At 61.7% G+C, this 27,613-nt stretch overlaps 4 protein-coding genes across 21 annotated transcripts in view; 3 read left to right on the top strand and 1 right to left on the bottom strand.

The window, feature by feature from the left end:
- The window catches only part of LOC125703213 (ubiquitin carboxyl-terminal hydrolase 48-like), a 57,178-nt gene extending 55,697 nt beyond the window's left edge, over positions 1–1,481 (top strand). For 7 of the 8 annotated variants that reach the window (XM_048967365.1, XM_048967364.1, XM_048967359.1 and 4 more), the window contains 3 exons: positions 147–195; positions 471–497; positions 597–1,481. In XM_048967365.1, coding sequence (XP_048823322.1) covers positions 147–195; positions 471–497; positions 597–619 — 99 coding nt within the window. In that variant the 3' untranslated portion in view covers positions 620–1,481. Of the gene's footprint in view, positions 1–146; positions 202–470; positions 498–596 lie in introns of those variants that run through there. The other variant, XR_007380799.1, reaches the window with a different exon arrangement.
- A 1,259-nt stretch (positions 1,482–2,740) lies between these two features.
- On the top strand, positions 2,741–9,512 carry LOC125703217 (RAP1 GTPase activating protein). 8 transcript variants are annotated; one of them, XM_048967382.1, is made up of 21 exons: positions 2,741–2,837; positions 3,454–3,572; positions 3,665–3,712; positions 3,808–3,846; positions 3,927–4,112; positions 4,571–4,665; positions 4,740–4,818; positions 4,899–4,952; positions 5,076–5,159; positions 5,231–5,331; positions 5,419–5,548; positions 5,800–6,027; positions 6,099–6,185; positions 6,256–6,390; positions 7,087–7,155; positions 7,254–7,360; positions 7,425–7,499; positions 8,324–8,387; positions 8,506–8,560; positions 8,627–8,678; positions 8,763–9,510. In XM_048967382.1, the coding sequence occupies exons 7-21, from the start codon at positions 4,810–4,812 to the stop codon at positions 9,400–9,402; spliced, it is 1,890 nt and encodes a 629-aa protein (XP_048823339.1). In that variant the 5' UTR covers positions 2,741–2,837; positions 3,454–3,572; positions 3,665–3,712; positions 3,808–3,846; positions 3,927–4,112; positions 4,571–4,665; positions 4,740–4,809; the 3' UTR covers positions 9,403–9,510. The 8 variants fall into 8 exon arrangements, with proteins under 8 accessions (XP_048823339.1, XP_048823335.1, XP_048823337.1 ...); XM_048967378.1 differs by having other exon boundaries at positions 7,470–7,499; positions 8,276–8,387; positions 8,473–8,560; XM_048967380.1 differs by having other exon boundaries at positions 8,473–8,560; positions 8,763–9,509.
- Positions 9,513–10,535: 1,023 nt separating this feature from the next.
- ALPL (alkaline phosphatase, biomineralization associated) lies at positions 10,536–16,033 on the bottom strand. Its single transcript, XM_048967389.1, is given in 10 exon segments — positions 10,536–10,984; positions 11,067–11,186; positions 11,263–11,454; positions 11,671–11,805; positions 12,728–12,797; positions 12,880–13,023; positions 14,678–14,853; positions 14,928–14,966; positions 14,969–15,095; positions 15,958–16,033. Coding segments are annotated over 10 exon segments (1,290 nt in total). The 5' UTR covers positions 15,985–16,033; the 3' UTR covers positions 10,536–10,724.
- Positions 16,034–17,966: 1,933 nt separating this feature from the next.
- On the top strand, positions 17,967–26,314 carry ECE1 (endothelin converting enzyme 1). Of its 4 annotated transcripts, none has more exons than XM_048967356.1 (18): positions 17,967–18,076; positions 18,610–18,696; positions 19,655–19,790; positions 20,423–20,635; positions 21,443–21,567; positions 21,673–21,888; positions 22,111–22,302; positions 22,812–22,954; positions 23,027–23,141; positions 23,359–23,469; positions 23,626–23,724; positions 23,808–23,885; positions 24,260–24,363; positions 24,604–24,714; positions 24,839–24,906; positions 24,984–25,174; positions 25,260–25,355; positions 25,596–26,314. In XM_048967356.1, exons 1-18 carry the CDS (start codon positions 18,074–18,076, stop codon positions 25,770–25,772), a joined length of 2,265 nt encoding a protein of 754 aa, XP_048823313.1. In that variant the 5' UTR covers positions 17,967–18,073; the 3' UTR covers positions 25,773–26,314. The 4 variants fall into 4 exon arrangements, with proteins under 4 accessions (XP_048823313.1, XP_048823312.1, XP_048823314.1 ...); XM_048967355.1 differs by lacking the exon at positions 17,967–18,076 and adding an exon at positions 18,104–18,202; XM_048967357.1 differs by lacking the exon at positions 17,967–18,076 and adding an exon at positions 18,117–18,198.
- Positions 26,315–27,613: the final 1,299 nt, after the last annotated feature.

Consider the following 27,613-nt stretch of genomic DNA (forward strand, 5'->3'; position numbering starts at 1 on the left):
CGCGGCTCTGGGAGGAAGGAAAGCAGAGAGCTGAGCTGCTTTGCTGGGCTCTTCCCTTGCAGCTCTTTGGGGAAGAAGAGCCTCCTTAAGGAGCGTGACCCCATGCACTCTGCCGGGCGCTCGCTAACTGTCCTCTTTGCTTTCAGGCTGATGAGCCAATTGCGGATTATGAGGCGATGGACGATGTGATGCAAGGTGAGGGAGGGCAGCCCTGTGTGCTCGGGGGGGAGGTCTGGGATTTCGGAGGCTGCCTTGCTGCTGTGCTTCTGGCAGGGACAGGGGCGGCTGTGTGAGGCTGTGTTGGCTTTGGGTTGAAACGTGAGGGGAAAATTGAGATGTTGAAGCTTTCCTGTGGCTGTCGGCTGGAGGTGCAGCTGAGTGCCGCAGCGCGCTGCACTCACACAAAGGATCCTTTTAGAAGTGACTGTCAGGAGACTTCTAATATGATGTCTCTCTCTTCCCATCCCCAGTTTGTACGCCTGAAGAAGGATTTAAAGGTGAGAGTCTTCCCCCTCCCCTTTTACTGAAGCCCATGCTGACTTCAGCTCCGCCTCGCCAGCGCTGTAACTGTCGGCTGGTTGTCTCCTTGCTCCCAGGGACTGGCTTACTCGGACACTGATGGCTTTACAAGCACTGGCAGACCAGAAGAGAAGAGGATTTGACATGGTAGGGCATTTAGAGAGAAGGTGGATACGGGACTGAACTCTTGACTCTTCCAGAAGGCAGAATCCCATTCTGAAATGACTGCCCCCAAAATGCCTTATGTCAAAGCAGATTGCACTGAAGGACATCCTGACTTCAAGAGAACGTTCCCCATTTTATATTTAATAAAGCAACAGTAGGGTTGGAAAGTGTAGCAGCAGAGGCAGCGTGTGCCAGGTTCAGGCAGATGTTTGCAGGGGAGGCGGGGGCCTCGTCTGTCCCAGAGGAGTTGTGATGCGGTCGATCAAAACCAGCTCCATCCATTCTCCGGTAACTCTTGAGGCGTAACCTGCTTCCCTCTTTGATCCGCTATTCCTCTTTCAGTACAGCATGAAAGTAAAGAAATTGTTCGTTGTGAGGAATGTCTTCATCCATTTCCCTGCAGTGTGAGCCCTGCGCTCCCAGGGCCGGGCTGCCCACACCGCACCGCTCGCCTTCGCAGCTTCACTTCCAGGCGCGACCGCTCCGAGTAACCGCACGGTCTCTCTCTCTGTGAACTGTGTTTTTAGAAACGTGGGCTGTTTTAATGACTTTTGATAACATCTTTCTCTGGTTCGTTACTGCCGGGAGCCCTCTGCCCCTCGCTTCGGACCCATCAGGGCTGCGGGGCCCTGGCGAGAGGTTTTCCCTCTGTTCTTGTTTTCAGGGATGCACTAATTAATTTGTTTACATCTCCAGCTCCCAGAAAGGATCTCTCCCTCTCCCCAGTTGCGTGTTTGTAGCAGGAGCTAGTGTTACCACTTCCAGACTTGAGGAAAGAAAAAAAAAAAAGGGGGGGGCGCTGTTGAGGTATCTTCATAATAAAGTTAGACATCTCTCGTTCTGTCAGAGGTTTGTGGCTGCTGCTCTGGGCACCCTGCTCTCCCCTGGGCCTGCAGCCTTCCTGGCTGTTGGCACCCACTGCTTTCCTTGAGTGCAGCCCACGTGCTCCCATGCCCTGGGCCAGGCGATGCTTGGCAGCCCTTCCCTAGCAGATGCAGTGCTGGCCCGTGCTGTGGGACACAGCTGCCCACATCCCTGCATGCCTCCAGCCTGGGCAGCTGTGGGGCTGAGCCCTTGGTGCTCCTGTGCTGGCACTGGGCCCTATGAGTGCTCCCTGGGTGCAGCAGCTTGGTGTCAGCCCCTGGCACCTGGCATGCAGCAGTCTGTGCCAGCGTTTCCCCAAGTCACCGCCTCCCTCCTGCAGCCCAGGTCGTGGCTCTGGGGGATGCTGAGGGGTCCTGGGGGCACCCATGGCATGGGGGTGGATGGATGGCTGGACTCTGGGCTCCAGTGGTGGGAGATTAAATGGACAGATAGAATCATTGGCCACCAGAGTTGGGATGTTGAACGAGTGGAGGGACGGACAGGTGGATTCAGTCATGCACCAGGGCTAGGAGAATGGCAGATGGGAAGAGGGGTAGACAGACTCACTCTGGGCACGAGGGAGGGACAGATGGATATATGGACTCACTCCGGACACCAGGGATGACAGGACAGATGAATGGAGGGGAGAGTGAAAGGATGGACAGACAGATGGACTCGCTCTGTGCACCAGAGATGGGAGGGTGGACAAATTGGAGGACGGATGAATGGACAGATGGACTCTGGGCATTTGCGATGGGAGGAAGGATGGATGGGCAGACAGACAGGGATTCTGGACACCAGGGGTGGGAGGATGGAAGGGCGGGCGGAGAGAGGGACAGACAGTCAAATGGACTCACTGTCCCTGGGGACGGGGGAGCAGAGGTGGGAGCGCTGTGGATACCGAGGGTGGGAAGACGGGGGCAGCCTGGCTGCTCAGGGGTGGGAGCGCGGTGGCTCTGAGCACGGACGGATGGAGGGGACGCCGAGTGCCCGGGCGGAGGGCACGGGGCCGCCGGGTCCCGCTTCCCGCTGCCCATCCCCGTTCCCCCCGCGGGTCCGCTGCCGGTTACGGAGGCGTTTGCTCCTCTCCTGGGGTCGGGATGGCGGTGCCCGGTGCCAGTGCCGGTTCCGGTGCCATTCCCGGTGCCGGCCGCCCCCGTGCGGGCCGCCCCGCCCCGCTGCACGTGACGCGGCGCGGCGGCTGCGAGCAGTGGGGCCCCGCGCCGCTGCTCTCCGGTACCGGTACCGACCCGGCCCCGAGCCGCTCAGCTCCGCTCCCGCCGCCCCCGGTAAGCGCCGCGCAGCCCCCCTCCCGGGGCCGCCACTACCTCCGGTGTCCCCGGGGCCGCGCAGCAGCGTGGGGGGCCGGGCCGGGCCCGTGACCTTCAGCCGCTGCCGGTACCGGGAGGAGATGGGGGGTCTGGGGGTGGGGGTGGGGGGCGTCAGCCCCTGAGTGTCCCCAAACCTCCCCAGTATGTACCCTACAAACTGCCTCCCCCCTTTCACCCCCAAACCTGCTCCCCGTCCCTTCCCCCCCCCGCATCCCGGCTCCATATTCCATCCCCCCTCAACCGTATCTCTGCAATCTGCCCTCCTTGTTACCCCCAATCCCCGCCCTGGCTGTACATTTGGGTGTCTCCCCCTCCCCCCCCACGTACAGAAGGGCCCCACGGATGCTAAGGGGGAGGTGCCCCCCGCGGGCTTTGCACGGGGCTGGGGGGGGGTCGCGCTTTTTGCGCGGGCCGTCGGGTTGGGCTGCGCTGCGCGTGGGGTCCCCGCCGCTGTCCGTGGTGCTGCTCCGCACCGCTCCCGCCCGCCCGCAGAGGGCGCCCCGTGGGGGTCGGGGGGGGGGGGGTTGGACGGTCGCACTCTTGGGGAGGGGGCGGTGATGGTTTTTCCCCGCAGCGGGACACCCCCAGGGAACAGCTCCCCGCACCCCGTTTCCCCTCAGACAGCGCCACGATGGACCCCCCCGGCCCCTCCTCGGCCAGCTAGCTGCGTCCCGCAATCACTGCCACCCCCCAGTGAGTTGTTCCCTCCCCTGGGTGACCTCCCGGCACCGGGATGGATCACACAGCCCCCGGTGCCCCCCGTACCCCATGGCCGTGTCCCATAGGCAGCAGCATGGCCCAGCAGCACCGCACCGTGCCCCCCCCCGCTCAAGGTATGTGCCAACAAGGGAGTTTGGGGGGGGGGGGGGGGGGAATCATACAGCACTGAAGAGTTCCAGAAGGGCTTCACCCCCCCACTGCCTTGCAGACAGAAGAGGACTACATCCCATACCCCAGTGTGCACGAGGTAGCGTGGCCGTGCTTCCCAGGTTTGGTGAGGTTGGGTGGGTGGGCGTCAGGGAGCACCCAGCTCAGCTGTGGGTGCAGGTGCTGGGCCGGGAAGGGCCGTTCCCCCTCATCCTGCTACCACAATTCGGGGGCTACTGGATCGAGGGCACCAACCACCAACTGAGCAGGGCCCCCGAGCCCCCCCTGAACCCAGCACCCGGCACCCGTGTGCGGCTGGAGGGCAACCACACGGCCAAGATCTACCGCAAGCACTTCCTGGGCAAGGTGGGCACCGGGGAGCACATCCCTGTCGGTGTGCATGGGCACAGGGGTCCTGTAAGTGTGGGTGCATGTGGGGATGGATGCTGATGGACGTGGGGGATCGATGGCATAGGTGCTCATGGATGGGGTTCTTCATGCAGATGGGTGCGAATGGTGATGGAGACCCCAGAAGTGTGGGTGCTCAGCAGGGGTGGGTGGTCTTGGGCAAGGGGACCGGTGAGGATGGGTGCCCATGGGCGTGGTGACCCTACGTGTGTCTGTGGGATGAGTGGCCTGCGAGGATGGGTGTCCTCAGGAATGGGTACCCCACAGGCACGTGCTCATAGGTCTATACTGGAGATCATGGGATGGTGAGACAGGTGGCCCTGTTGCGTGTGTGCCCATGGGTGTGAGTGGCCACTGGTGGGTCTGTGGGTGCCTCGTGTGTGAGCACCCATGGGTGCCCCCCTGGCTGCTGGCAGGAACACTTCAACTACTACTCCCTGGACCCTGCACTGGGCCACCTTGTCTTCTCCCTCAAATATGACGAGCAGGAGCATCTCCACCTGCTGCTGCGGTGAGCAGGGCAGGGGGCACCCATGGGTGCTGAGTTTGTGTGGACATGGCACCCTGACTCCTCTCACCTCGCAGCACCCGATCCCGCACCCTGCACGATGTGGTGCCCATCTCCTGCCTGGCCGAGTTCCCCAACGTGGTGCAGATGGCCAAGGTTGGTGCCCTTCTGCCCACCAGCAGCACCTATGGGTGCTCCTCAGCACCCACTCCTCAGCACCCTGCCTCCCCCTGCAGCTGGTGTGCGAGGACATCAATGTGGACCGCTTCTATCCCGTGCTCTACCCCAAGGTGAGCACAGTGCATAACCCCAACTCCCATCCCTAACCCTAACCCTAACTCTACTCCTACCCCAACCCCAATCCTAAACCCATCCCCACCCCATCCCTAACCCACCACTCCATGTCCCCCCAGGCCTCCCGCCTCATCCTCGCCTTCGATGAGCACGTGCTCAGCAACCACTTCAAATTTGGTGTCATCTACCAAAAGCTGGGGCAGGTACCGGGGTGTGGGGCCAGGGTGGGAATCTGGGGGGAGGGTCCGGGGGGCACCCACTGCTGTCCCCACAGACCTCAGAAGAAGAGCTCTTCGGCACCACGGAAGAGAGCCCAGCGTTCACCGAATTCCTCGACATCCTGGGGCAGCGGGTGCAGCTCCGTGACTTCAAGGGGTGCGTGCAGGGTGCAGGATAGGAGCACCCCAAAGGGTTCCTCCCTTTCCTCCCCCCAAAAAATCCTCTCCCCTTAATGCCATGCAGCTTTCGGGGAGGGCTGGACGTGACACACGGGCAGACGGGCAGCGAGTCAGTGTATTGCCACTTCTGGGACAAGGAAATCATGTTCCATGTCTCCACCAAGCTGCCCTACACTGAGGGCGATGCGCAGCAGGTGGGGGCAACAGGAGTATGGGGTCATTGATGAGGTACAGGGGTTGTGAGGGCTGGGGGGCCATTTTGGGGTGTTTGGGGATGTTCAGTGGGGCACAGGGGTTCCTGAGGTAGTGCTGGGTGCTGGAGGGGACATAGGAGCTGCTGGTGCCTCCTAAGTATTTACGGAGTGTTCATGACCTCATTGAGCAACTCCAGGGCCAGGGGGACGGCAGGAACCGACCTCATCCCCGTGTCCCTGCGTCCCCACAGCTGCAGCGAAAACGCCACATCGGCAACGACATCGTAGCCGTCGTCTTCCAGGACGAGAACACCCCCTTTGTGCCCGACATGATCGCCTCCAACTTCCTGCACGCCTTCGTGGTGGTGCAGCTGGAACCCGGCGGCCCCCAGGGGCCCCTCTACAAAGTGTCGGTCACCGCCCGCGATGACGTCCCCTTCTTTGGGCCGCCGCTGCCCAACCCTGCCGTCTTCAGGAAGGTGAGCGCACCCGGGTGCCGCCCGCAGAAGAGCCCCATTGGTGCCCACCCAGCACCGCTGCCACCCCGCAGGGCCCCGAGTTCCAGGAGTTCCTGCTCACCAAGCTCATCAACGCCGAGTACGCCTGCTACAAGGCCGAGAAGTTTGCCAAGCTGGAGGTGCGCGCTGCAAGGGTGGCAGTGGCGGGTGCCGTGTGTGGCCTCGCGCAGAACGCTGGGTGCCGTGCAGGAGAGGACGCGGGCGGCGCTGCTGGAGACGCTGCACGAGGAGCTGCAGGGCCGCAGCCAGGCCATGCTGGGGATGGGCCCCGACGAGGAGCGCCCCGACAACGGCTCGGCCCCGGGCTTCTTCGAGTCCTTCAAGGTGGGGCCGGGAGCTGCTGGGGGGCGGGGCCTGGTGGAGGAGGCGGAGTTATGCGCAAGAGCCCCGCCCCTCTGGGGCCACGCCCCTCTGGGCCGTGCCATCTGCTGCACCCCAATGCATGAGCACAAAGCCACGCCCCCTTGGCACACAAGGCCACGCCCCTCAAGCTCTTTGCTCCACGTGCCATGCCACGCCCCTTCTCTTAGCCCCGCCCACTCACCTCCCGTTGCCTGCCCTTCGATAAGCCCCGCCCCTATATCAACCCTGCCCTCCCATAGGCCCCGACTTCCGACAAGCCCCGCCCCTCGCGCAGCTTTGATCTCCCACAGGCCCCGCCCCTGATAAGCCCCGCCCCGCAACAACGCCCCGCCCGACTCGTTGCATGCCCCGCCCACCTCCCTCCTGGCTCCGCCCCTTGTCAAGGCCCCGCCCCTCCCCGCTGTCGGCCCCGCCCATGACCGTACCACCTCACCGCCGCTCCCTTCTTTAAGCCCCGCCCTCCTGCTCGCCCTGCCCTCCCATAGGCTCTCCGTTCCGGCGTGCCCCGCCCCCCCCAGCCCCGCCCCGATGTTGGCACGGCCCCTCCCACCGCCCGCCTGGCCCCGCCCCTCCGCCCGAAGCCCCGTTCCTCCATTGGTCCCTCTCCCAAGCCCCGCCCCTTGGCCCCGCCCCCGCCCCTGACTCGTGCCGCCGCAGTCGCTGTTGGTGCCCGGGAGCCGCCGGGGCCGCCGCGGCAGCGCCATCGGTCTGGGCTCGGTGGAAGAGGTGCGTGGCGGGGTGCGGGGCGGGGTGAGGTGAGGTGCAGGCAACCCCCAGCCGGCCGCCCCCCGCTGAGCGCCTCCCGCCCTCCCGCCCTCCCGCAGGCGCTGCTGGTCCCCGGGAAGAGCCCGTCCCGGCGGCGGCCCGGCCCGCTCGGTTCGCGCCGTTCCAGCGCCATCGGCATCGAGAGCATCCAGGAGGCGCCGGGCAGGTGGGGACGGGGGCGGGGGAACGCGGGTCGGGTCGGCCCCCCATCACCGCCCAACGCCCCGCAGGGACGGCCCCGCCCCGGGCAACGACGGCAACTCCTCCGCGCACAGCTCACCCGAGAGCCGGCGGAACCCCGACAGGTCCGGCATCGGGACACGGAAACACGGACATGGGGACATGGGGACACACAGACATGGGAATACGAGGACATGTGGACATGAAGACACACGGACGTGGGGACGTGGAAACGTGGGGACGGGAGACACGGGAACACAGGGAGATGAGGACATCGGGACACGGGGACAAGAGGACATGAGGATAGAGGGGCACAACGACACCAGGACGTGGGGACATGGGATCAATGGGATATGGGGACACACAGATAGGGGGATAGAGGAACATAGGGACACAGGTATGGAGGGGCACCAGGATGCAATGAGACCGGGTGCCACGTGGATGGTGGCAGTGGGATGGGGCAGCAGTACGCGTGCAGTGTCACGCTGTCACCCAGTGGCACAGGAGCTGGGCAGCATGAGGACAGGGTGGTGCAGTAACACAGGATGGGTCGGCACGGGTACAAGGCAGCATGGGGACAGGGTGGCACTGGGACAGGCTGGCACCTGGTGATACAGGAATTGGGTATTGTGGGACACAGCAGCACAGGGACGTGACTGCTGGTGAGTGCGGTGGGGTGGAGGCAGCGCAGCACTCAGGTGGCACAGGGCTGGGTGGCACGGGGACAAGGGGTGGGATGGGGCAGCATGGGAACAGAGTGACACCGGGGTGGAGTGGTGCTGGCACAGGGTCCCGTTGGCAGCCAAATGGCACAGGGATGAGGCAGTGTGGGGATGGGGTGACACGGGGGGGACACGTACAGGGGTCTGGGGTGGCACGGGGCCAGCTCTGTCCCTCGCAGGGCGGAGAGGCCGGAGCCTCTGCAGGACTTCTCCCGCTCGTCCTCCAGTGCCAGCAGCTTTGGCAGTGTGGCCGAGGAGCCGGACGAGCAGCCTGTGGGCGAGCAGGGCAGGGTATGGGCTCAGGGGGCTGAGGTTGGGGGGGGGGAGGTGGGTGCTGGGGATGCAGTACCCCGTCACCCCACCCTGTGCTCGCAAGGACAGCCGCTCATCCTCGCGGACCCCCCGGCAGCGTGACCCCTCTGCTGATCCCCCCTGGCCAGAGGATCCCCCCGGCACCCCCCCAGGTACCTGTCCCTGCAGCATTGGGGTGCTGGGGTCACGCATGGGTGCTCATGCTCCCCCCTAAACAGCGCTTGCCACCCCGAGATCAAAATCCAGCTGGAGCAGCCTCCCTCAACCCCGGTGAGGCTGAGAGTCCATCCCCACGACCCCCCCGTGCCCCCCAATCCGGGCACAGCCCTACAGCCCTTATTGTTCCCCACACAGGGCTCGTAGCCGACCCCCAAACCCCGGGGGGGCACCGCTGAAGGAGGGTCCCTGCTGTGCCCCCCCCACAGTGCCCCCCACCGCTCACATCCAGGAGCCGAAGCCATCGTCCCCACTGCGGGATTGGGTCCCCCCCCCCATTCCAGACAATCTCCTTCACCCCAATGCCCCCTTCTGGGGGGAGGGGGAATGGGTACAGGGAGACACACAGAGCAATGCCCCCCCCCCAAATACAGAGTGGGGCCAGACCCAGTGTGCCCCCTCCAAAAAACAAAAAAAAAAAAAGAGAAAATCCCACAGTGTGGGGGCTCAGAACTCAGCAGGGGCCACATTGCTGCCCCCCACCCCCACTTCCCCTTCCTCCCCACTATTTTCTTTAGGGTTAACAGCTCCAGATTGGAGGGGGATAGTTTGGGGCTGTGGGGTTTTTTTCAGCCCCCCTCCCGGGTCGTGGTTGTGTTACCCATATCAGTGTACAAATAAAAGTCTATTTATCGCTACAGCCGATGCTGAGGGGATGGGGGTTGGGGTTCCCCACTCTCTGGGGGCTGCAGTGGGGCTCAGGGCTGCAGGAGGGTGGAGATTTTGGGGCTGGATGCCCACGTTTGTTTTTTTTTTCCCCTCCCTTTCCCCTCTCTGAGCCTTTTTGTTACAAATCCCCCATTGCCTCTGCAGGGTTATTTTGGGATTTTTGGTCTGTCGCCCCCCCCAAACCCCCCCGACCCCAAGCTCCTATTTGCCCTGCAGCGGTCGCACCGCTCGGCGGTTCCCTCCGACCCCAAACCACACACAGACCCCAGATTTAGCACAGCACCGCCCGTTCTGGGAAAGCCCAGCGCTCAGGAGGGGGGAGGTGGGGGGGTGGATGGTTTGGGGTGGGGACACCGCAGCCCCACAGCTGTGCCAACCGCCGTGTGACAGCACTGCGAAGTTTGGGGTGTAGTAAAAACAAAGCGAAGGTTTATTTATAGGGGATGAGGGGGGATCCGGGGAGGGGGGAATAAATAATGGGGCTGGCATTGGGCGCTCACGGTGCTTTCAGGGTGCATCTGTGTGGCACTGTGAGCAGCTGCAGCGCAGCGCTGGGTGATGTTGCACACGCCTGGTGACATTTGCACGTCCGTGCGAGGCACCACTTGCTCACCCAGGTTTGCAGGGCTGAGCTGGCACACACATGGCTGTTTGCACATGGGAGGCTCCATTTGCACGTGCACAGCAGTGGCTCACCCAGGCAGCGCCGTGCCGAGCCCCACACGCACACCCATGGGGCTGCACCCCCCCCTCCAGGACCCACCACATGCGTGCGTCCCCATTTGCACCCCCACAGCACTGCTGCTCACCCTTTGCACCCCCAGGGCACCGCTGCTCCCACTGCATGCATGCAGCCCCACGTGCACACCACCATCTGCACGCTCACGGCACCCTTTGCATGCCTGGAGCCCCTCTCTGGCTGCACCCCAGCCCCATATCACCCCATCTCCTCTCCCTTTGTCCCCCCCGGCCCGCGGTTGCCCATTCCCAGCCCCTAAGGAGGTGGTGAACGGCCGACCCCGCCCCCGCTCCCCTCTCCGTGCAGTGCTGAGCCCCAAAACCGTTCCGGAGCTCAAGGAGCAAAAGCCCTACGGATGCCCACACATGCAATGAGTTGGACACCGGCGTTGGGTCTCAACCAAACCTCCCCCCTCGTCCGCCCCCCCCCCCCCCCGTCTACATTTCAGGAGGGTTTTGGCCGCAGCCCCGAGCCCAAATCCCACAGCGGGCCCAGGACTCTAATGACAGGGGAGGAAGGGTGTATTTACAGGGGCACAGCCCAGCGCGCCGCGGCGGCACCGAAACCGCCGGCGCTGCTTTGCTTTGCTGCGCCCCGGTCTTTCTTTTCGCTCTTCCCCCCCCTAAAAAGAAAACCACTCCTCTCCATCACCCTCCCCCCCCTCACTTCCCCCTCCCCAAAGCCGTTTCGCTTTAGCAGAGGAGGAGGAGGAGGAGGAAGAGGAGGACGGGCAGGAGCGAGGCGGTGGCGGCGGGGCGGGCGGCGGAGCTGCAGTGCGCGCGGTTGGTGCCGATGCAGGCGGCGTAGGCCATGGCGTGGGGGATGTAGTTCTGTTCGTGCACGCCGTGCAGGAGATGCGCCATGGGGCCGCGGGCGAACACCGCCACGTCCTCACCGCCGTGCGTCTCCTGCCGCAGCGGGACGGCCGCCTGCGCCTGGTAGTTGGCGTGAGCTGGAAGGGGAGGGGGATAAAAAGCATCGGAACCCGGCCGTTGGCACGCGGCCGCCGTGGGTCTCAGCCCCGTCGCACGCACCGAAATCCACGGCGGAGACGTTCTCGCGTTCGTCCCCCACGATCTTATAGTCGGGGCCGTTGCCGTACAGGATGGAGGTGAAGGGTTTGCGGTCCACGTCGCTCTGCATCGGGGCCAGCCCTGGCGGCACGCGCGTGTCGGTGACATCCGCACCCTGCGATGGGGGAGGAGAGGGGGGAGACGGACGGGCGCTCACCGAAAATGGGGTTCCCTCGCGGGGTGTAACCGCCGAAGGTGAAGACGTGCGAGTGGTCGGCGGTGACGACGCTGAGCGTGTCGTGCTGGGAGGTGAGGCGCCCCGCCAGCCCCACGGCGCGGTCCAGCTCCACCGCCTCGTGCAGCGCCTGCTTGGCCTTCCCCTCGTGGTGCCCGTGGTCGATGCGGCCGCCTGCAGCCGCCCCACAGCGCTGAGTCTCAGGGCGCTGCCCCGCCGCAGCCCTGCAGCCCCGACTCCTCCTTTCCCCCCATTGCTCTCTTTACCCCCCGCTCTGCACCCCGCTTTTGCGGTGCACCTCCCGTCTCCTTCCTCCTTCCCACCTTCCTTTTACACCCCATCGCTTCTTCATCCCTCTCCGCACCCCTCATGTCCCCCCCAGCCCCCCACCTTCCACCAGCAGGAAGAAGCCCCGCGGGTTTTTCTGCAGCATCCTTATGGCCACGGCCACCATCTCGCTGAGCGACGGGTCGGTCTCGTTGTTCCTGTCCAGCTCGTACACCATATCCCCCGGCTCAAAGAGACCTGGGGACAGCGATGCTGGAGGCGGGGCAGCCCCACGGCGCCCAGCACCGCTTTTGTGCTGGCTCAGGCACTTCGGCCCGCACCATTTCCCATTCCTGGGCTGATTAGATAGGGATGGGGATGCTCCCGGCCCTTCCTTCCTCCCACCAGGTCAGATCCGGGGAATGGCAGTGGGTGGGGTGAGGGGTAGGGGCAGGGGTGAGGGTTGAGGTTGGGTTTGGGTTAGGGATAGAGGTAAGGGTAGAATTTGAGTTTGGGTTAGGGTTAGGGCCAGAGGTAGGGATTGGGGTTGGTGTTGGGTAGGTTTTGGGTTGGGGGTAAGGTTACTGCTAGGGGTACAGTTAGTGTTAGGGAGTAGGATTTGAGTTAGGATTAGGAGTTAGGGTGAGGAGTAGGGTTTGGGTTAGAGTTAGGGGTAGGGTTTGAGTTTGGATTAATGTTAGGGCTAGGGTTATGATTATGGTTAAGGGTGGGGGTTGGGATAGGGGTGGGTGTTACGGTTATGGGTGAGGAGTAGGCACAGGTAGGGTTATGGTTAGGGATGGGATTAGGGATAGGGGTAGATGTTGGGGTAGAGGTTGGGTTATGGTTAGGGTAAGGGGTAGAGATTGGGGTTGGGGTTGAGTTTGGGTTAGGAGTAGAGTTTGAGTTTGGATTTTTTGAGTTTGAGGTTTAGGGTTAGGGTTATGGTTAGGGTAAGGAGAAGGAGAAGAGGTTAGGGTTAGGGGGGGTTATGGTTATGGTTATGGTTAAGGTGAGGGATAGATGTAGGGTGAGTTGGAGCAAAAAAGATTGTGCCCCCAGCGGGGTGAAGATTGCATCCCTGTAAGGGTGGAAATCGCGTCCCTCAGAAATCCCAATCTGAGGGGTCGCCGTGCCCTGGGGGTGTCAACGCGTCCACAGGGCGCCGGGGGCCACTCACCCAGGAGGAAGTCAACACGGCTGAGGTTCAGCGCCAGCAGCTCCCTCCGGTGCCACACGTACTTGGCGACCTGTCGGGGCCACGCGGGGTCACCTCCCCATGGGGACAGCCCCCCACCCCCAACACGGGGCCGCCAGTGCCCCGTCCCACACCTTCCCCGCAGGCTTAGCGTCGTGCCACGCCTGCACCAGGTCCTTGCCGTCCAGGCGGGTGCCGCGGTGCCGCTCCTCCTGCGGGTGCTCCACGTCGCTGGTGTTCTTGGGGAACATGTACTTGCGCCCACCCCCCAGGATCACCTGCAGGGAAAATCCCGGGCGTAGAAATGCGTTTTATTATTATGGTTATTGTTTTCTCCTCTAAGATGAGCGGAGAGAGGCAACCCCCAAAGATGCTCCAAGGGATGCGGTGCCCAGGAAAGCCCTGCCGCAACCACCCCGAGGAATTTCTGGCTAGAAATAACTCTCTCCCTCTTAATCGCTCCCTGTTAATTACCCCAAGGACAGAAATAGCCATTTCCAGCAGTGGCGCTGGGCAGGGATGCTCCCGTAGGGTCCCCATGTGACCCCGCTGGAGCAGACCCCATCCCTCAGCCTCTGTTTGCTTTGGAGCACCCGATGTTTGCCCGACGGTATTTATAACCGGGCTGAGATTTATTTCTTTTTTCATTTCCCACTCCCCCCCCTCCCCATTCAGAAGGTGAATTATAAAGCAGCAAAACAACACCACCAAAATTATTAAGGGAAGAAGAGGGAGAAAGGGAAAAACAAAAAATCTCTTCCCCGCTATATAATTATTTCCAGCCCGGGACAGAGTTAAAATTACATTAAAGGAAAAAAAGAAAAAAACACAGAGAAGAAGAGGCTATTAACCAGCTAAATAACAGGCTGGGATGTTTTGCTTTGGGGCTATTTTGAAGTACAGAAGCATATTTATTTACAGGGCTGAATTTCTGCAAATCCACAACGAGGGGCAGAACTGAGGGGACAATGCGGCTTTTTGGGCATGGAAGCGTGAGAAAGGGGTTTGTGCCTCACTGTGAGCGGGGCAGCTGCTGCGGCACTGCTGCCCTGCACCCATGAGTGGTCTCAGCACTTCTCCTGGAGCCCCAGCCCCGCACCCGTGGCTGCTCCCAGTGCAGTACTACTCGATCCCAGCTCTTCACCCATCAGGAGTCCCAGCCATCGTCTCCTGAAGCCCCAGCCCTAAACCCATCAGTGACCCCATCCCAACACCTACTGAGAATCTCAGTCCTACATCTTCTTGGGATCCCAACTCTGCACCCAACAGTGACTCCAACCCCAACATCTATTGAGGATCCCAGTCCTACACCAACAAGTCCTACGCCATCTTTGTGTCCCAGCTCTGAACTCTTTGGTGGTCTCAGCCCTACACACGCCAGCTCCCAGCTCTTCCCCCATGAATAGTCCCAGCCATCATTTTCTGCAGCCCCAGTCCTAAACTCAAAAGCGATCCCAGCCCCAGCACCTATTGATCTCAGCCCCCCCATCTTCTTGGGGTCCCAACTCTGAACTCTCTCTGCTCTCAGCCCTACAGATGCCAGGTCCCAGCTCTTCCCCTGAGAGCAGTCCCAACCCAACGTCTGCTGGAGGTCCTGACTCTTCACCCATGACTAATCCTGGCCATCATTTTCTGGAGCCCCAGTCCTACACCCATCAATGACCCCGGTCCCAATACCTATTGAGCATCTCAGCCCTACATCTTCTTGGGGTCCCAACTCTGCTCCCTTTGGTGGTCCCAAACCAACATCCGCTCCCTTCTGTGCACCCTCGATGTGTGTGTGCTGCACCCCATCACCATGTTTTGCTTTTAGCTTTTATTTAGCCCGTTTTCATCCTGACTTGCACCCTTTGGTGCTACCAGCCCAGTATCAGCCCATCCACAGGTGATCCCAGCCCCTCCTGGTCCCGCCGTCCCCACTGCCATCCCCACCTCTATGTCAGGGATGTTCTCCACCAGCTGCCGGGCGATGTCTTTGCAGCCCCCCTCCAGTGCATCCAGGGGCATCTCTCCATCTGAGTACCAGTCACGGTTGGCTGAGTGCGCGTAGGCAGCGCTGGGCGTCGCGTGGGTCACCCGCGTGGTGGTGACAATGCCCACAGCTTTGCCTGCACCACGAATTCACAGGACGATGGTGGGAACGTCCCAAAAGCCCAGCGTCCCCCCAAACCTGGCTCCTTACCTTCATCCTTAGCCCAACGGAGGATGGAGGTTACCTCCTGGTGGTGTTGCAGCGGTCACGGGTGACACCGGCGCTGACACCCACCGTCCCCTCGTTGGCTTTGACGCCACAGAGGTAGGCGGTGGCTGTGCCCGCGCTGTCAGGCACCTGCGCGTTGGTGTTGTAGGTCTGGGGGAACAAAAAGATCTTTACTGTCATCCTGACCATCCTCATCATTGTCACCGTCCCCAAACTGGGGCTCCCCTCCCGCACTGCTCGGCACTCAGCACCTTCTGAGGATGCAACTCTGCACCCTTTGGAGGTCCCAGCCCTGTACACATCAGGTCCCAGCTCTTCCCCCATGAGAGCTCCCAGCCCAACATCCCCTGGAGGCATCACCCAACATCTCCTGCAGCCCCAGCTGTGCAGCTATTGGTGGTCCCAACACAGACAAAGGATCTCAGCCCTTCATCTTCTCAAGGTCCCAACTCTGCACCCATCTGTGGTCCCAGTGCAGTAACTACTAGATTCCATTGGTGGCCCCAGCCATCATCTCCTGGAGCCCCAGCCCTAAATCCATCAGTGGTCCCAACCCAGCACAAATGGGGGATCCCAGCCCTACGTCTTCTTGGGGTTCCAACTCTTCACCCTTTGGTGGCCCCAGCCCAGCATCCATCTTTTATGTACTCTTGATGAGTGCGTGCTGCACACCCTCACCACGTTTTGCTGCTTTTAGTCCTTTTTCAAGCCATTTTTAGGCAAACAGAGCAAAGCCCGCCCTCTGCACCCCCACAAGCATCCCCTGCAGGGACCGGCTGCAATAAGGGGCGGGGGCTTGCAACTTCACAACAAAAGGAGCCTTTTCTCCAGCCAAACAGCCCCAGGAGGAGAGGAGGGGTCCCGCTCCCCCCTCCCCCCCCTTCCCGTGGGTGAGCCCTGGCACAGCACTGGGTACAGGACACCAGCCAGCGCTGCTCGCCGCCCATGACCTAATTTCAGCTCCGCTCGATGCCTCCCGCCAGCGACCTTGCAGCGCCCGCCCCAGGCTCACCTTGGCGACATATGGGAACTTGTCCATCTCCAGCAGGCTCTCCTCGCCCTTGCGGTGCTGCAGCTGGCCCTTGAGGCAGCGTCTCCTGTGCCTGCTGCCTCCAGTACTCGGGGTCCTTCTCCCTCTCTGTAGGGTGCAGGGTGCTCGGTGAGCTGCACGGTCCCGAAGGGCAACCATCTGGTGTGCAGCCCTAACGAGCCACCTACCAGGAACCAGCGATGCTGAGCAGAGTTGGGCCAGGAGGGCGAGGAGGAAAGCCTTCATTGTGCCCCTTCAGTGCTCCTCTTGGGGAATGGACAGGAGAAAGCTGCGGGGCAGCACCCGCTGTGCCTCAGTTTCCCCAGCCAGACCTTTGCTCCTGAGCTTGGCCAAGCGAGGACAGAAGGGGACGTCCCCTCCCCGTGTGGTCACACCGTGACCCCTGTGGGCTGTGGGGCAGCGCTGTGCTGCCTCCAACTGCGCTGGGGAACGGTGGCACGGCCCCACTGCCCGCGCCCCATTGCCTGCTGGGGTCCCCATTGCACGGCTGTGCCCCACATTGTGTCCCCATCCCCATCACACTGTGTCTGTGTCCCATTGCATGCGTGTGTTTGTAGCACCTTCAGGTGCCGCATGTCCTGGTCCCTGCCGCACAGCTGGGTCCCCCATTGCATGTGTGCGTCCCCATGTCCCTGAGGCATGCCTGTATCCCCACCATGACTTTGTTCCCACCGTGTCCGCGTCCCCTTTTGATTGATTGTGTCCCTAGACATGGCCCCGTGGCATGCCTGTGTCCCTCCATTGTGTCTGTGTCCTCATTGTGTCTGTGTCCCCATCTCACGCCCATGTCCCTATCCCACGGCCATGACTCCTCTGCATCCCTACTGCACACCTCTATCCCCACCGCACATCTCTGTCCCCATTGCACACCCGTGTCCCCACTGCACATCCACCTCCCAGCTGCCTGCCCGTGATCCCATCCCACATCTGCACCCGTGTCCCCATCACCGGTCCGGCGTCTCCCCGTGTCCCCGCCATATCCCCTTGTTCCCACCGCACATCGATATCCCCTGGCACAGCCGTGTCCCCACGCTCCCCCCCACCCTTAGGAGTCCCTGTGCGGGGTCCCTTACCCACACAGGGCGGCCCCGCACAAAGTTGGGCGCAGTCGCGGGTCCCTCCGGGCGCGGAGCGGAGGAGGCGGGGGGGGGGGGGGGGGGGAAGCGGCTTTAAATCCCCCCGGCCCGGCTCCGGCCCTCGCCTCCTCCTCCTCCTCCCCTTCCTCCACCCGCTGCCGGCACGGGGGGGTGGGAGGCAGCAAACTGGGCTTACTGGTGCCCTCTGCCGGGTCTTACTGGGAGGACTGGGAGCACTGGGGAGGCTCGGCGGGACCGGCTGGGTTGGGGGTGTGGAGTCCCTGGGGTCTGCTTTGCGGTTGTGCTCGGCCCCGCTCCCTTACAACCCCTTTACGGCAGTCCCCGGGTGAACCCTCGTGGACCACGTGGGGTGGTGATGGTGCGGTCGGGGCGGTGGGGTCGGAGAGACGGGGTCGGGGGTCCAGCGGTGGTGTTGGAGCGATGTGGTCGGGTGATGGGCTTGGGGCGATGGGGTCGGCGTGGTTAGGACGGGGGCGCCGCGTAGAGCCGTGGGGCGCTCGGTGCTCCCCAGGAGGGGGCGGCCTCAGCCCAAAAATGCGCTCCGACGGCTGCAGGAAGCCCCAACCCCACGGGGAGTGCAGCCCCGGAGGTCGCACACGTGCGTGCACGCGAAATCGCACCCTGGCATCCTTGCTCGTGCTTGCGTGCGTGCACCGCGGCGGGTTTGCACCCTGGCAGCTCGCTTCCCCCTCGTGCAACGGCGGGACGTTTGTGCACCGACGCGTGCCCCCCTCCCCTGCACAGCTGCACGGCCACGTGCTCACAGCACTGCACGTTCAGCGTTGCACACTCACAGCGCCGCACTTCCGAACTCCAACCCCGTCCTCATCCTCCCAGCCTCCCCCACCCCCCCACTGCAGGGCGGTGCGGGGCGGTGGGGGCGGTGCGGGGCAGCGCGGGGCCGGGCCATCTCCGCGGCCGCCCCAGGTGCACCCCCGCCCCGCGCCGCCCGGGGCCGCCCCGCACCGCCGCACGCAGCCATGGTGAGCGTGTACCCCCCCCCCCCGCCCCCCCCGCTCCGCACTTCCCTTCATCAGCGCTAATTACCCCCTCCTCCCTCCCTTCCCTCCGACCTTCCGGGCATCGCGATGAACGGGGAGCACCCGTGGGTGCGGGGGGGTCCCCGGCCGTGCGGGTACCGGGGGGTGGAGGGGGGGGACTGGGGCGGGCGGCGCCGCGATGGCGGCGAAATGGCGGCGGTCTCACCCCGAGGGCGCGGTGAGGGGCTGCCCGCAGCTGCTCCCCATCCCCGGGTCCGGATTCACGCGCGGGGTGGGGGCGGCGGTGCGAAGCGAGGGGGGGGGAGCGGGCTCTGCTACCGAGCCCCGCGTGGGCTCTGCGCCGTGCGGGGCGGGGGGAGAAGCGCCGTGCGGGGCGCAGCGGCGTTTGCGCGGAGCGGCCCCGCGGGAGCGGTGCGGCGCTGCCCCGGAGCTGTGCGGGGCTCCGCGACCCGAGGGGGTCCCGGGGCCGAGCGCTGCTCTCCGCCGCTCAACGCCGCGCTTCCACCGCCCCGCAGATGTCCACCTACAAGCGGGCTACGCTGGACGACGAAGACCCCCTGGATTCCATCAGCGAAGGCGATGGGTACCCCAACGGGTTCCAGGTAGGGACCGGTTTTGGGGAAAAGGGGAAGATTGGGGTCCCGGCAGCGGGAGGCCGCGTTCCCCGGGCTGGGTGAGACCCCCCCATGCAGGACGAAGTCCGTTGCCGCCTCGCTGCGCTCTCCGCCCTTTGCTCCCGTCCCCGCTGGCACCAGTGGGGCTGCGCCTCTGGGCTTGTGGGCATCGCGTGGGACATCCATTCCCTGGGGGAGCCATCCTGTAGGGCATCCATCCCATGGGGCATCCATCCATCACGGGGTAACCATCCCTTGGGACATCGTCCGTCATGTGGGATGCCCATCCCGTGAGATGACCATCCCACGGGGTCAAGTCCACCTCAGCCATTCCCGTGGTGCTGTGGACCCATCCTGGCCCAGCAGGGTGGGCAATTACCGCGGGAGGGAACTTTGTCCCCGCACAAAGGGGATTTTAGGCTAATTCCTCCTCGAGCAGTGGGAAAGCAGCTTAATGAGGGCAGTTGGCGGCAGGAGAAGGGCTCTCACAGGGAAAGGTTCAGGGTCGGAACTGTGCTCCTGGCACGGCGCTTTCCACCTCAGCCCACAGCAATGTTTCCAACCCCAAAATCAGTGTTTTCGTCCCATGATTCCCCACACCGTCACATCGGCCGTGCTTCCTGGGGATGTTGTTGGGCACAACGGGAGGATCCCATTCCGCCCAGCGCCGGGACCGCCGGGCTGGCCGTGGCCGTGGGGTGGCACAGGGCGGCAGGTGATCCTATGGCCGTGGCCGTGCTCTCCCCGCTCCCTTTCCTGCCATTGTGCCGCCCTTCCTGGCGGCTTTCTGGAAGGCAGCTGCGGCTTTTCCCAGGCTGGAACGCGCCCACTCCCTGTCTGGGGGCTGCTCGGTGCTGCGGGGTTTGTTAAGGGGAGGATGGCGGATGCGCCCGTGAGGTTTTCCCCACGTGGTGCCGACGGGGAAACGGCGCTGCTTTTCCCGCAGGTGAATTTCTCCAGGAGCAGCACGGGGTGCTGGGCCCAGCGCACACGCCCCGAGAAGCAGCTGGTGGCTGTGGTGGCTGTCCTGGCAGCCGTGCTGGGAGCGTGTCTGCTGGGGCTCATCCTGCAGTACCGAGCCCGTGAGTCCTGTGCTGCAACCCCTTGGGAGGGGTGCTAGGGGGCAAAAGGGGGATTCTGGGGGCAAGAGGGGGTTGGAGTGCTTGTCTTGGGGTGAGATTCCTGCGTACCAGGCAGGGAACTTGCAGCTCAATGAGATGCTCGGGCACAATATGGGATGCTCATCTGCATCCCTTACCCCAGGGCAGGATTCTCTGATGGGACAGGATCTTTCACCCCAGAGTGATGGTGGAGCAGCAGATAGGATAATGGGGTACAAGATAAGGTGCTCAGGTCCAGCACCCCAGGGCGAGGTGCTTGGGCATTGAGCGGGGTGCTCGCCTGCATCCCTAGCCCCAGCCCCACTGGGCAGGATGCTTGGGCACATTTCTGGCTGCATCCCTTGCTCTGGGGTGGGATTGAGAGCAGGCAGGCTGCTTGGGTATGGGACGGGACGCTCTCTCTGTCCATCATCCGGGGTGGAATGCTCAGGTGCAGGATGGGGTTCCTGCCCACATGCCTTGCTTGGGTGGGATGCTCGTGCATGGGGATGCTTCCCCACATCATGGACAGAACTGATAGGATGCTGGGTGAGCAGCGGGTGCCCTCTGGTGCAGCCAGGGGCTCCTTGTGCTGAGCTAGTTGTGCCCCCCAGGGCCGTCCGCCGTGTGCTTGTCAGAGGCCTGCATCTCTGTCACCAGCTCCATCCTCAGCTCCCTGGATCGCACGGTGAACCCCTGCGAGGACTTCTTCAGCTATGCCTGCGGCGGTTGGGTCAAAGCCAACCCCCTCCCTGATGGCCACTCACGCTGGGGCACCTTCAACAACCTCTGGGAGCACAACCAGGCTGTCATGAAGCACCTGCTGGGTGAGCATGGGGCTGTCTTTGGCAGCTCTTTGCAGTGGGGCTGATCCCAGTGTGGCTGTTCTGGGGACGGGCCCTGGGCGCTGCCTCTGCATGCAAACACTGCAGTGCAGTGCCTTATCCAGGGGACGGTTTGTTCAAGCTCTGAGCAAACAAGTGCCCCTTATCAGCACTTTCCTCCGCGCCAGGCGCTGGGGTGGTTATCTGTGAGCAGAGCTGCCTTCTGGGGACGGCTCTGTCCCAGCTCTTCCTGCAGCAATCTGAAGGCAGTGGGCCCCCGGCCAGCAGCTGCGCTCGGCATTTCCTCGCATTCCTCGGAGCCAAGGGACCAGGCACAAAAACCCACACATCTGGGGAGCCAGAGGTGCAGGCTGTGTTGTGAGGAGAGGAAAAACCCCAAGGAAGCAGGGTTTTAGGGAAAGAAAATAAAAGATAGCTTTGGAGGTGGAGGAGAAAAATGGGTTTATTGTTCTTTCTTGTAGAAATAAATAACGCAGCCCGGGGAGCAAGCTGGGACTGCCAGCACAGGGGCAAGGGCAGTGCGGGGGGCTGGGATGCTGGGAACGGCGGAGTGCTGGAAAAATACTTGTTGTTTTTCTTTCTTTATCTCTCTCTTACAAAGAACTGGAGCTGCTGGAGAGGGGGCAGGGGCTGGGCTGGGGCCGTGGGACGTGCCAGGGGCACACGGAGTGATCCGTAGTGTCCTTTTGGAGCCGTTGTCCAAACTGAGCATTTGGCGGAGGGTTAGGGGCTCTGCAGCCCCCCCCGATGCCACGTGCCCCCACAAGCCATCCTGGGTGCATCCTGCAGAGAACACCACGGCCAACGTGTCGAGCGAGGCGGAGCGCAAGGCGCAGCGCTACTACCAGGCCTGCATGAACGAGAGCAAGATCGAGGAGCTGCGCGCCGCCCCGCTGATGGAGCTCATCGCCAAGGTGCGTCCCTCCCTGCGGCGCGGGCACCAGGAGCTGCCCTGCCATCCGCCAGGTCCTGGTCACACATCCCCGCACTGCTGTGCCTCACTGAGCGTCTCTCCCCAGCTGGGAGGATGGAACATCACCGGGCCCTGGGCCGGGGGGGACAACTTCAACGCGACGCTGCGGGAGGTGACGGCGCATTACCGCATCTCACCCTTCTTCTCCGTCTACGTCAGCGCCGACTCCAAGAACTCCAACAGCAACGTCATCCAGGTGGACCAGTCGGGGCTGGGGCTGCCGTCACGGGACTACTACCTGAACAAGACAGAGAATGAGAAGGTCAGGGTGGTAGTGGGGTAGGAAGAATAGGAATGACTGGGAGAGTTAGGTTGGTTGGAAGGGTTGGGAGAGCTGGGATGTCTGGAACGGTTGGAAGATCTGGAAGGGTTGGGAGGGTTGGGAAGATTGGGAGGATTGGAAGGACTGGAAGGGTTGGGAGGGTTGGGGTTGTTGGGTGCTCTGGCCACATGTAGCTTTGGGTGACGCATCGTCCCCTCACAGGTGCTGGCTGGGTACCTGAACTACATGGTGCAGCTGGGCATGTTTCTGGGCGGCACCGACGAAGAGTCAACACGGCAACAAATGCAGCAGATCTTGGAGTTTGAGACAGCACTGGCCAACATCACCATCCCACAGGAGAAACATCGGGATGAGGAGGTCATCTACCACAAGATGACAGCTGGAGAGCTGAAGGTAGGAGCATGGTGGGGCTGACGTGTCGCTGCAGCTTGGAGCAGGGCTGGTGGAGGGCTGACACAGCTCCTCCAGGGAAGGCCAACACCAGCCCAAACTGGGAAGCACTTGTGCAATAGCTTGGCCTGTTCTCCCACCTCAGCCCACTCCTCCCAGACCCCAGAGTGCTGATGGGACTGGCAGCCATCCCACTGAGGCGCAAACGCCCTCCTGGCTGCACTGCCCTACAGACGTCAGCCCAACCACCTCCCCTCGTCCCCAAAGGGCCATCATGTGCCTTCCCCCCACTCCGCTGTCAGCATTTTCACACCCGCCTGGCTTTCTTTTCCTTTGTGGGAGGAAATTGTTTAGTCCCCTCCGACCTTCGGAGGATGCTGCTGCTATGGGAAATGGTTTCTTCAAAATCAGCCAAATCCATCAAACAGAGCTGATGTAACAGCCACCAGCTTGGGAAGAGGCTACCATTGCTGATAGCTCGTAAGTCCGTAGCAGCAGCATGGCTTTTGCAGGATCTGGCACCGGCTGTGGACTGGATGCCCTTCCTCTCCACGGTCTTCTATCCTGTGGAACTCAATGAGTCAGAGCCCGTCGTGGTCTATGCCAAGGAGTACCTGGAGCAGGTCTCCGATCTCATCCTGGCCACTGATAAATGGTGAGAGCCCCCCCCCACATGGAGGGGTGCTTGGGGTTCGTCCTGCTCCCCGCTCACTGCCTCTTGCCACAGCCTCCTCAACAACTACATGATCTGGAACCTGGTGCGTAAAACCAGCCCCTTCCTTGACCAGCGCTTCCAGGATGCTGAGGAGAAGTTCATGGAAGTGATGTATGGGACGAAGAAGGTGAGTACCAATGCCTCCAAGTAATTGTGATCCTACAAAACAGTGACGGCACGTTTTAGCAAAGTTCCCCTCTCATTGCATCCAAGCACGGACGTGGGGTGGGTTCTGGGGTCACATCTCTGATAGGTGGTGGGTGCAGAGCTGATGTCGTGGTGTGAAGGCTGGGGGGCTGTGGCCATGCTGTGCCTCCACTCATGGCTCCCTGTCGCCCTTGCAGACCTGCCTGCCGCGCTGGAAGTTCTGCATCAGCGACACAGACAACAACCTGGGCTTTGCCTTGGGGGCCATGTTTGTCAAGGCTACCTTCGCCGAGGACAGCAAGCAGGTGGTGCGTGCCACAGGCAGCGTGGAGCCCTGGTGCTGGGAAAGCTGGGTTATCCCAGCCTTCCTCCCCTCTATGTGAAGGGTTCTGTGTCAGTCCTTGGACTTATTTGAATGGGAAGTCAGCTCTCCAGGCCAAAACACTCTGCTTTCTTTTGTCTAGGCAGAGGAAATGATTGCAGAGATTAAAACAGCCTTCGAGGAAAGCCTGGAGACCCTGCAGTGGATGGACGAGGAGACGAGGAAGTCGGCCAAAGAGAAGGTGAGGCGCCGGTGGCAGCAGCGGGGAGGCCATCCTGTCCTCCCACCCTGGCACCAAAAGCACCTCCGTCCTTGTCACCTCAGGCGGATGCCATCTACAACATGATCGGCTACCCGAAGTTCATCCTGGACCCCAAGGAGCTGGACAAAGTCTTTAACGATGTGAGTTGCTCAGATAGATGATGTCTCCTGGGTCTCCTGGGTCTCTCAGATAGATGATGTCCCTGCACTCCTGTGCAGGGTGTGCATGCCCATGGCCAGGCCCCAGGGCAGCCTTGAGCCCACATCCCCTGAGAAGGGTCTCGCTGTGTCCTTGGACCTTCTTGGCTGGGGCTCTTGGGATCCCTGCCCAGACACTGAGGAGCCGGTTTCCGTAATGGTGATTCATGACCCTCCTGGGGCTCTGCAGATGTTGGAGAGGAGGAGAAATGAGAGCAGCTGTAATTCAGCCAGCTCCAGAGGCTCAGATGTGACCACGCGGGGAGGAGTGGGGCCGGGCGCTCACTGCGTGCTGCTCACACCTTGCTCTTCTGCAGTACGATGCCGTGTCCGACCTTTACTTTGAGAATGTCATGCAGTTCTACAACTTCTCAGCCAGGGTCACGGCCGACCAGCTCCGGAAACCACCAAACCGGGACCAGTAAGTCCTCTTCCCTGCTTGGTATGGCCGTGCTCTGCTCCTCTGTTGCAGTCAGTGGGAGAATCACAGTACCTCCCTGCCCGCTGGAGCACTGGAATTTGGTTTTCCTGAAAATGCTTCTGCTGGCTGTGCTGGCTCTGGGAAATTAAAGCTGGGCTGACATCTCTGTGCTGTGATAAACGTGTGCAGCTGGAGCAAAGCGCAGCAATGCTTTGTGCTGCCACATCCTTGTCCCTGCAGGTGGAGCATGACGCCTCCAACAGTCAACGCGTACTACTCTCCTACCAAGAATGAGATCGTCTTCCCTGCCGGCATCCTCCAGGCCCCTTTTTACACCCGCGCCTCTCCCAAGTGAGTTCCTGGGGAAAGCAGGGGAGGGCAGCATTCCCAGATTCCTTTGCCAAAAGTCGATGCTGAATTGCATGGCTGGGGGAGCAGTGGCTGCTCTCTAAACCTCCACGTCGCTGTCCCACAGGTCACTGAACTTTGGTGGGATTGGTGTGGTGGTGGGCCATGAGCTGACACACGCCTTTGATGACCAAGGTATGGCCAGGGCTGGGTGGCAGAATGCTGACAGGGCGGCCAGCGGGGTGACAAGTGACCCGATATGTTTTTGTCAGGTCGGGAATACGACAAGGACGGCAACCTGCGTCCCTGGTGGAAGAACTCCTCAGTAGAGGCCTTCAAGCGGCAGACAGCATGCATGGTGGAGCAGTACAGCAACTACACCATCAATGGGGAGGCTGTCAATGGCAAGCACACCCTTGGGGAGAACATCGCTGATAATGGGGGGCTCAAGGCTGCCTACCGGGTAGGGCTGTGGGGCTGCGGCTGGGTGGCACGCTGCGGTTGGCTCTGTGCTGTCCCCTGAGCCCATCATGCTCCTCAACCTCCAGGCGTATCAAAACTGGCTGAAAAAGAACGGGGAGGAGGAGACTCTCCCGACCCTCGGCCTCACCAACCACCAGCTCTTCTTCGTCGGCTTCGCGCAGGTAGGCAGTGAGGATGGATGCACGGGTTTTTGGGGTTCCACCCATCCGTGGTTTTCCTTCTATCCATGGAAGCATGCGCCCAGATGGTTTTGGGAGAGCATGAAAGCAAAGCTGAGGTCTCCAGAGACAGCCCAGAGAAGGAGATCAGGGAGGTGCTGGTTGAAGAGCAAATCAGGCTTGGCAAGAGTGGGGTCCTGCAGCTGTGGACATCAGCACTCGGCCTCTTGCCCTTTCTCACAGGTGTGGTGCTCGGTTCGCACGCCGGAGAGCTCCCACGAAGGGCTCATCACCGACCCGCACAGCCCCTCGCGCTTCCGCGTCATCGGCACTGTCTCCAACTCCTGGGAGTTTGCAGAGCATTTCAGCTGCCCCCTGGGCTCCCCCATGAACCCCCCCAAAAAGTGTGAGGTCTGGTGATGGGCGGGCGTTGGGATCCGGCCGCGTCGTCCTGTGCCGGCGGCCGAATTTCCCCATCCCTTTGAGAGGCTCAGACCACTTAGCGCAGCGAGCTGCCCGGCTCTCACTGGAGCAGCGTCCCCGGTGTCAGCCGAGGTCTGATGGATCCACTGTGAAAACTTCTCTTCCCCTCGCTTGTTTGTGAAATGACTTCGATGTGGGGAGGTTTCTGTCCCACGTGCCGGGGCGCTGCCCCGTATTTACACACGCAGCGCTAAGCCTGGCCCTAACAGGAGCCCAAACCCTGAGCCCGGCACCGTCCTCCTCCGAGGCATCAAGGGAATGCCGTGGCGCTGGCAGGCTGGGCTGTGTGTCTAAATACAGCCAGCACAACCTCCTCTCTCCAAAGATGCGCACACGAGGATGGTAAATATTTTGAGACGTATTTCAGGGCAGGGGAGGGTGGAGGGGAAATATATATATTTTTTTCATGCATTTTGGAATACACTGGAAAAGTTCAGGGAAAATACATTTTAAAGCCTTTTTTTTTTTTTTTTTTTTTTTTTTAAAGCAAAGAATTAGTATATTTATTATTTTTTTATACTCAGTGCAGCTGTAGACACAGCGCCCTGTGGTGACAGTTCCCAGCTGGGGAGTCCAGGTGGGTTGTGGCCAGCTGGCCCCACAGCCTATGGATCTCCAGGAGGGACCGTCCTTGGAGGATGCTGATGGGGACAGTGGGGACAGGGCCCAGGGATGGGGTCGGCGGAGCCCTGTCGGAGGCTGGATCACAGGAGGGCTCTGTTGGGATGCTGCAGCTCCTGAGGTTAGCTTTAATTTCTGAGTGCAAAGGGAAAAGTTGATGTGCCAAAGATGTAAGCGAGGTGGGAGTTGTGGTGGTGAAGCTGCTGGGCACCGCTTCTGCCTGGCCCGGGTTCTGTCCCAGGTTCGCAGAGCGCCTGTCCCTGCAGGACAGGGAGCCCAGGAGGCAGCATGGCGAGAGCAGCTGCAGGGGTGGCCCTGCATCCCTCCCATCCCCGTAACGGGAGGTTGGCCGCAGCCTCCCGGCCCGGTATTGCTCCAGACAAGTGCAGGCAGTCCTCGCTGCCATTTTGCTCGCTGCTGTGCCCCTGTGCCAGGGAGCTGTGAGCCCTGCACGCCCCTGCTTCATCCCAGCATGGCTGGGGCCGGTGCAAAGCTGGCAGGGTGGGCGCAGGGTCCTCCGGGGCTTTTTAATAATCTTCTTTGCAGTTTAGAAAAGAAACCACTGACAGTAGCTCAGGTGCCACATGTTGTCTTGCAGCACCTCTAGACAGAAAGCAAAGATGTAGAGGGATTTTTAATATTTATATGTAAAAGGGACATGGGGGGAATTTTTTTTTTTGTATCTATTTTTTCACCCTACATGTGGAGCTTATCATAACTGAAATAAATACTTTTTACTGGGTCTGCAGGTGCTCATGACTTTTATATTTATTTATTATTACTTTCTGGTAGCAGGGAGCATCTCGCACCCCACCTGCGTTTTTCTCCCCATCCTCTCTGTTTTTTCTGTGTGTCCCCCCTCCTGTGCTGGACAGGAACATAAGGGCAGAGCACGCTGTTGGCTCACAGGCCCTCCTTGTTTTCCTGCAGAGCTGGAGACCAGCTGAGCTCTGCTGGAAATGGTGGCACGAACCCACAGAGGGCGGTGGAGCCGAGGCAATGCCGTGTGCTGCGCCCAGCAGGATGGAGCAGAAAAGCTTTGGGCCTGGTTGTGGCTCCAGCTGCTGCCTGCTTAAAATGTGGCAAAATGCAGCAAGTTTCACAGTACTTCTGCACTTCTCCAGAGCGAGCTTTGCTCCGCACACAGCCTGCTTGTG

Source organism: Lagopus muta, chromosome 21 (assembly GCF_023343835.1).
Source record: "Lagopus muta isolate bLagMut1 chromosome 21, bLagMut1 primary, whole genome shotgun sequence".
Lineage (NCBI taxonomy): Eukaryota > Metazoa > Chordata > Aves > Galliformes > Phasianidae > Lagopus > Lagopus muta.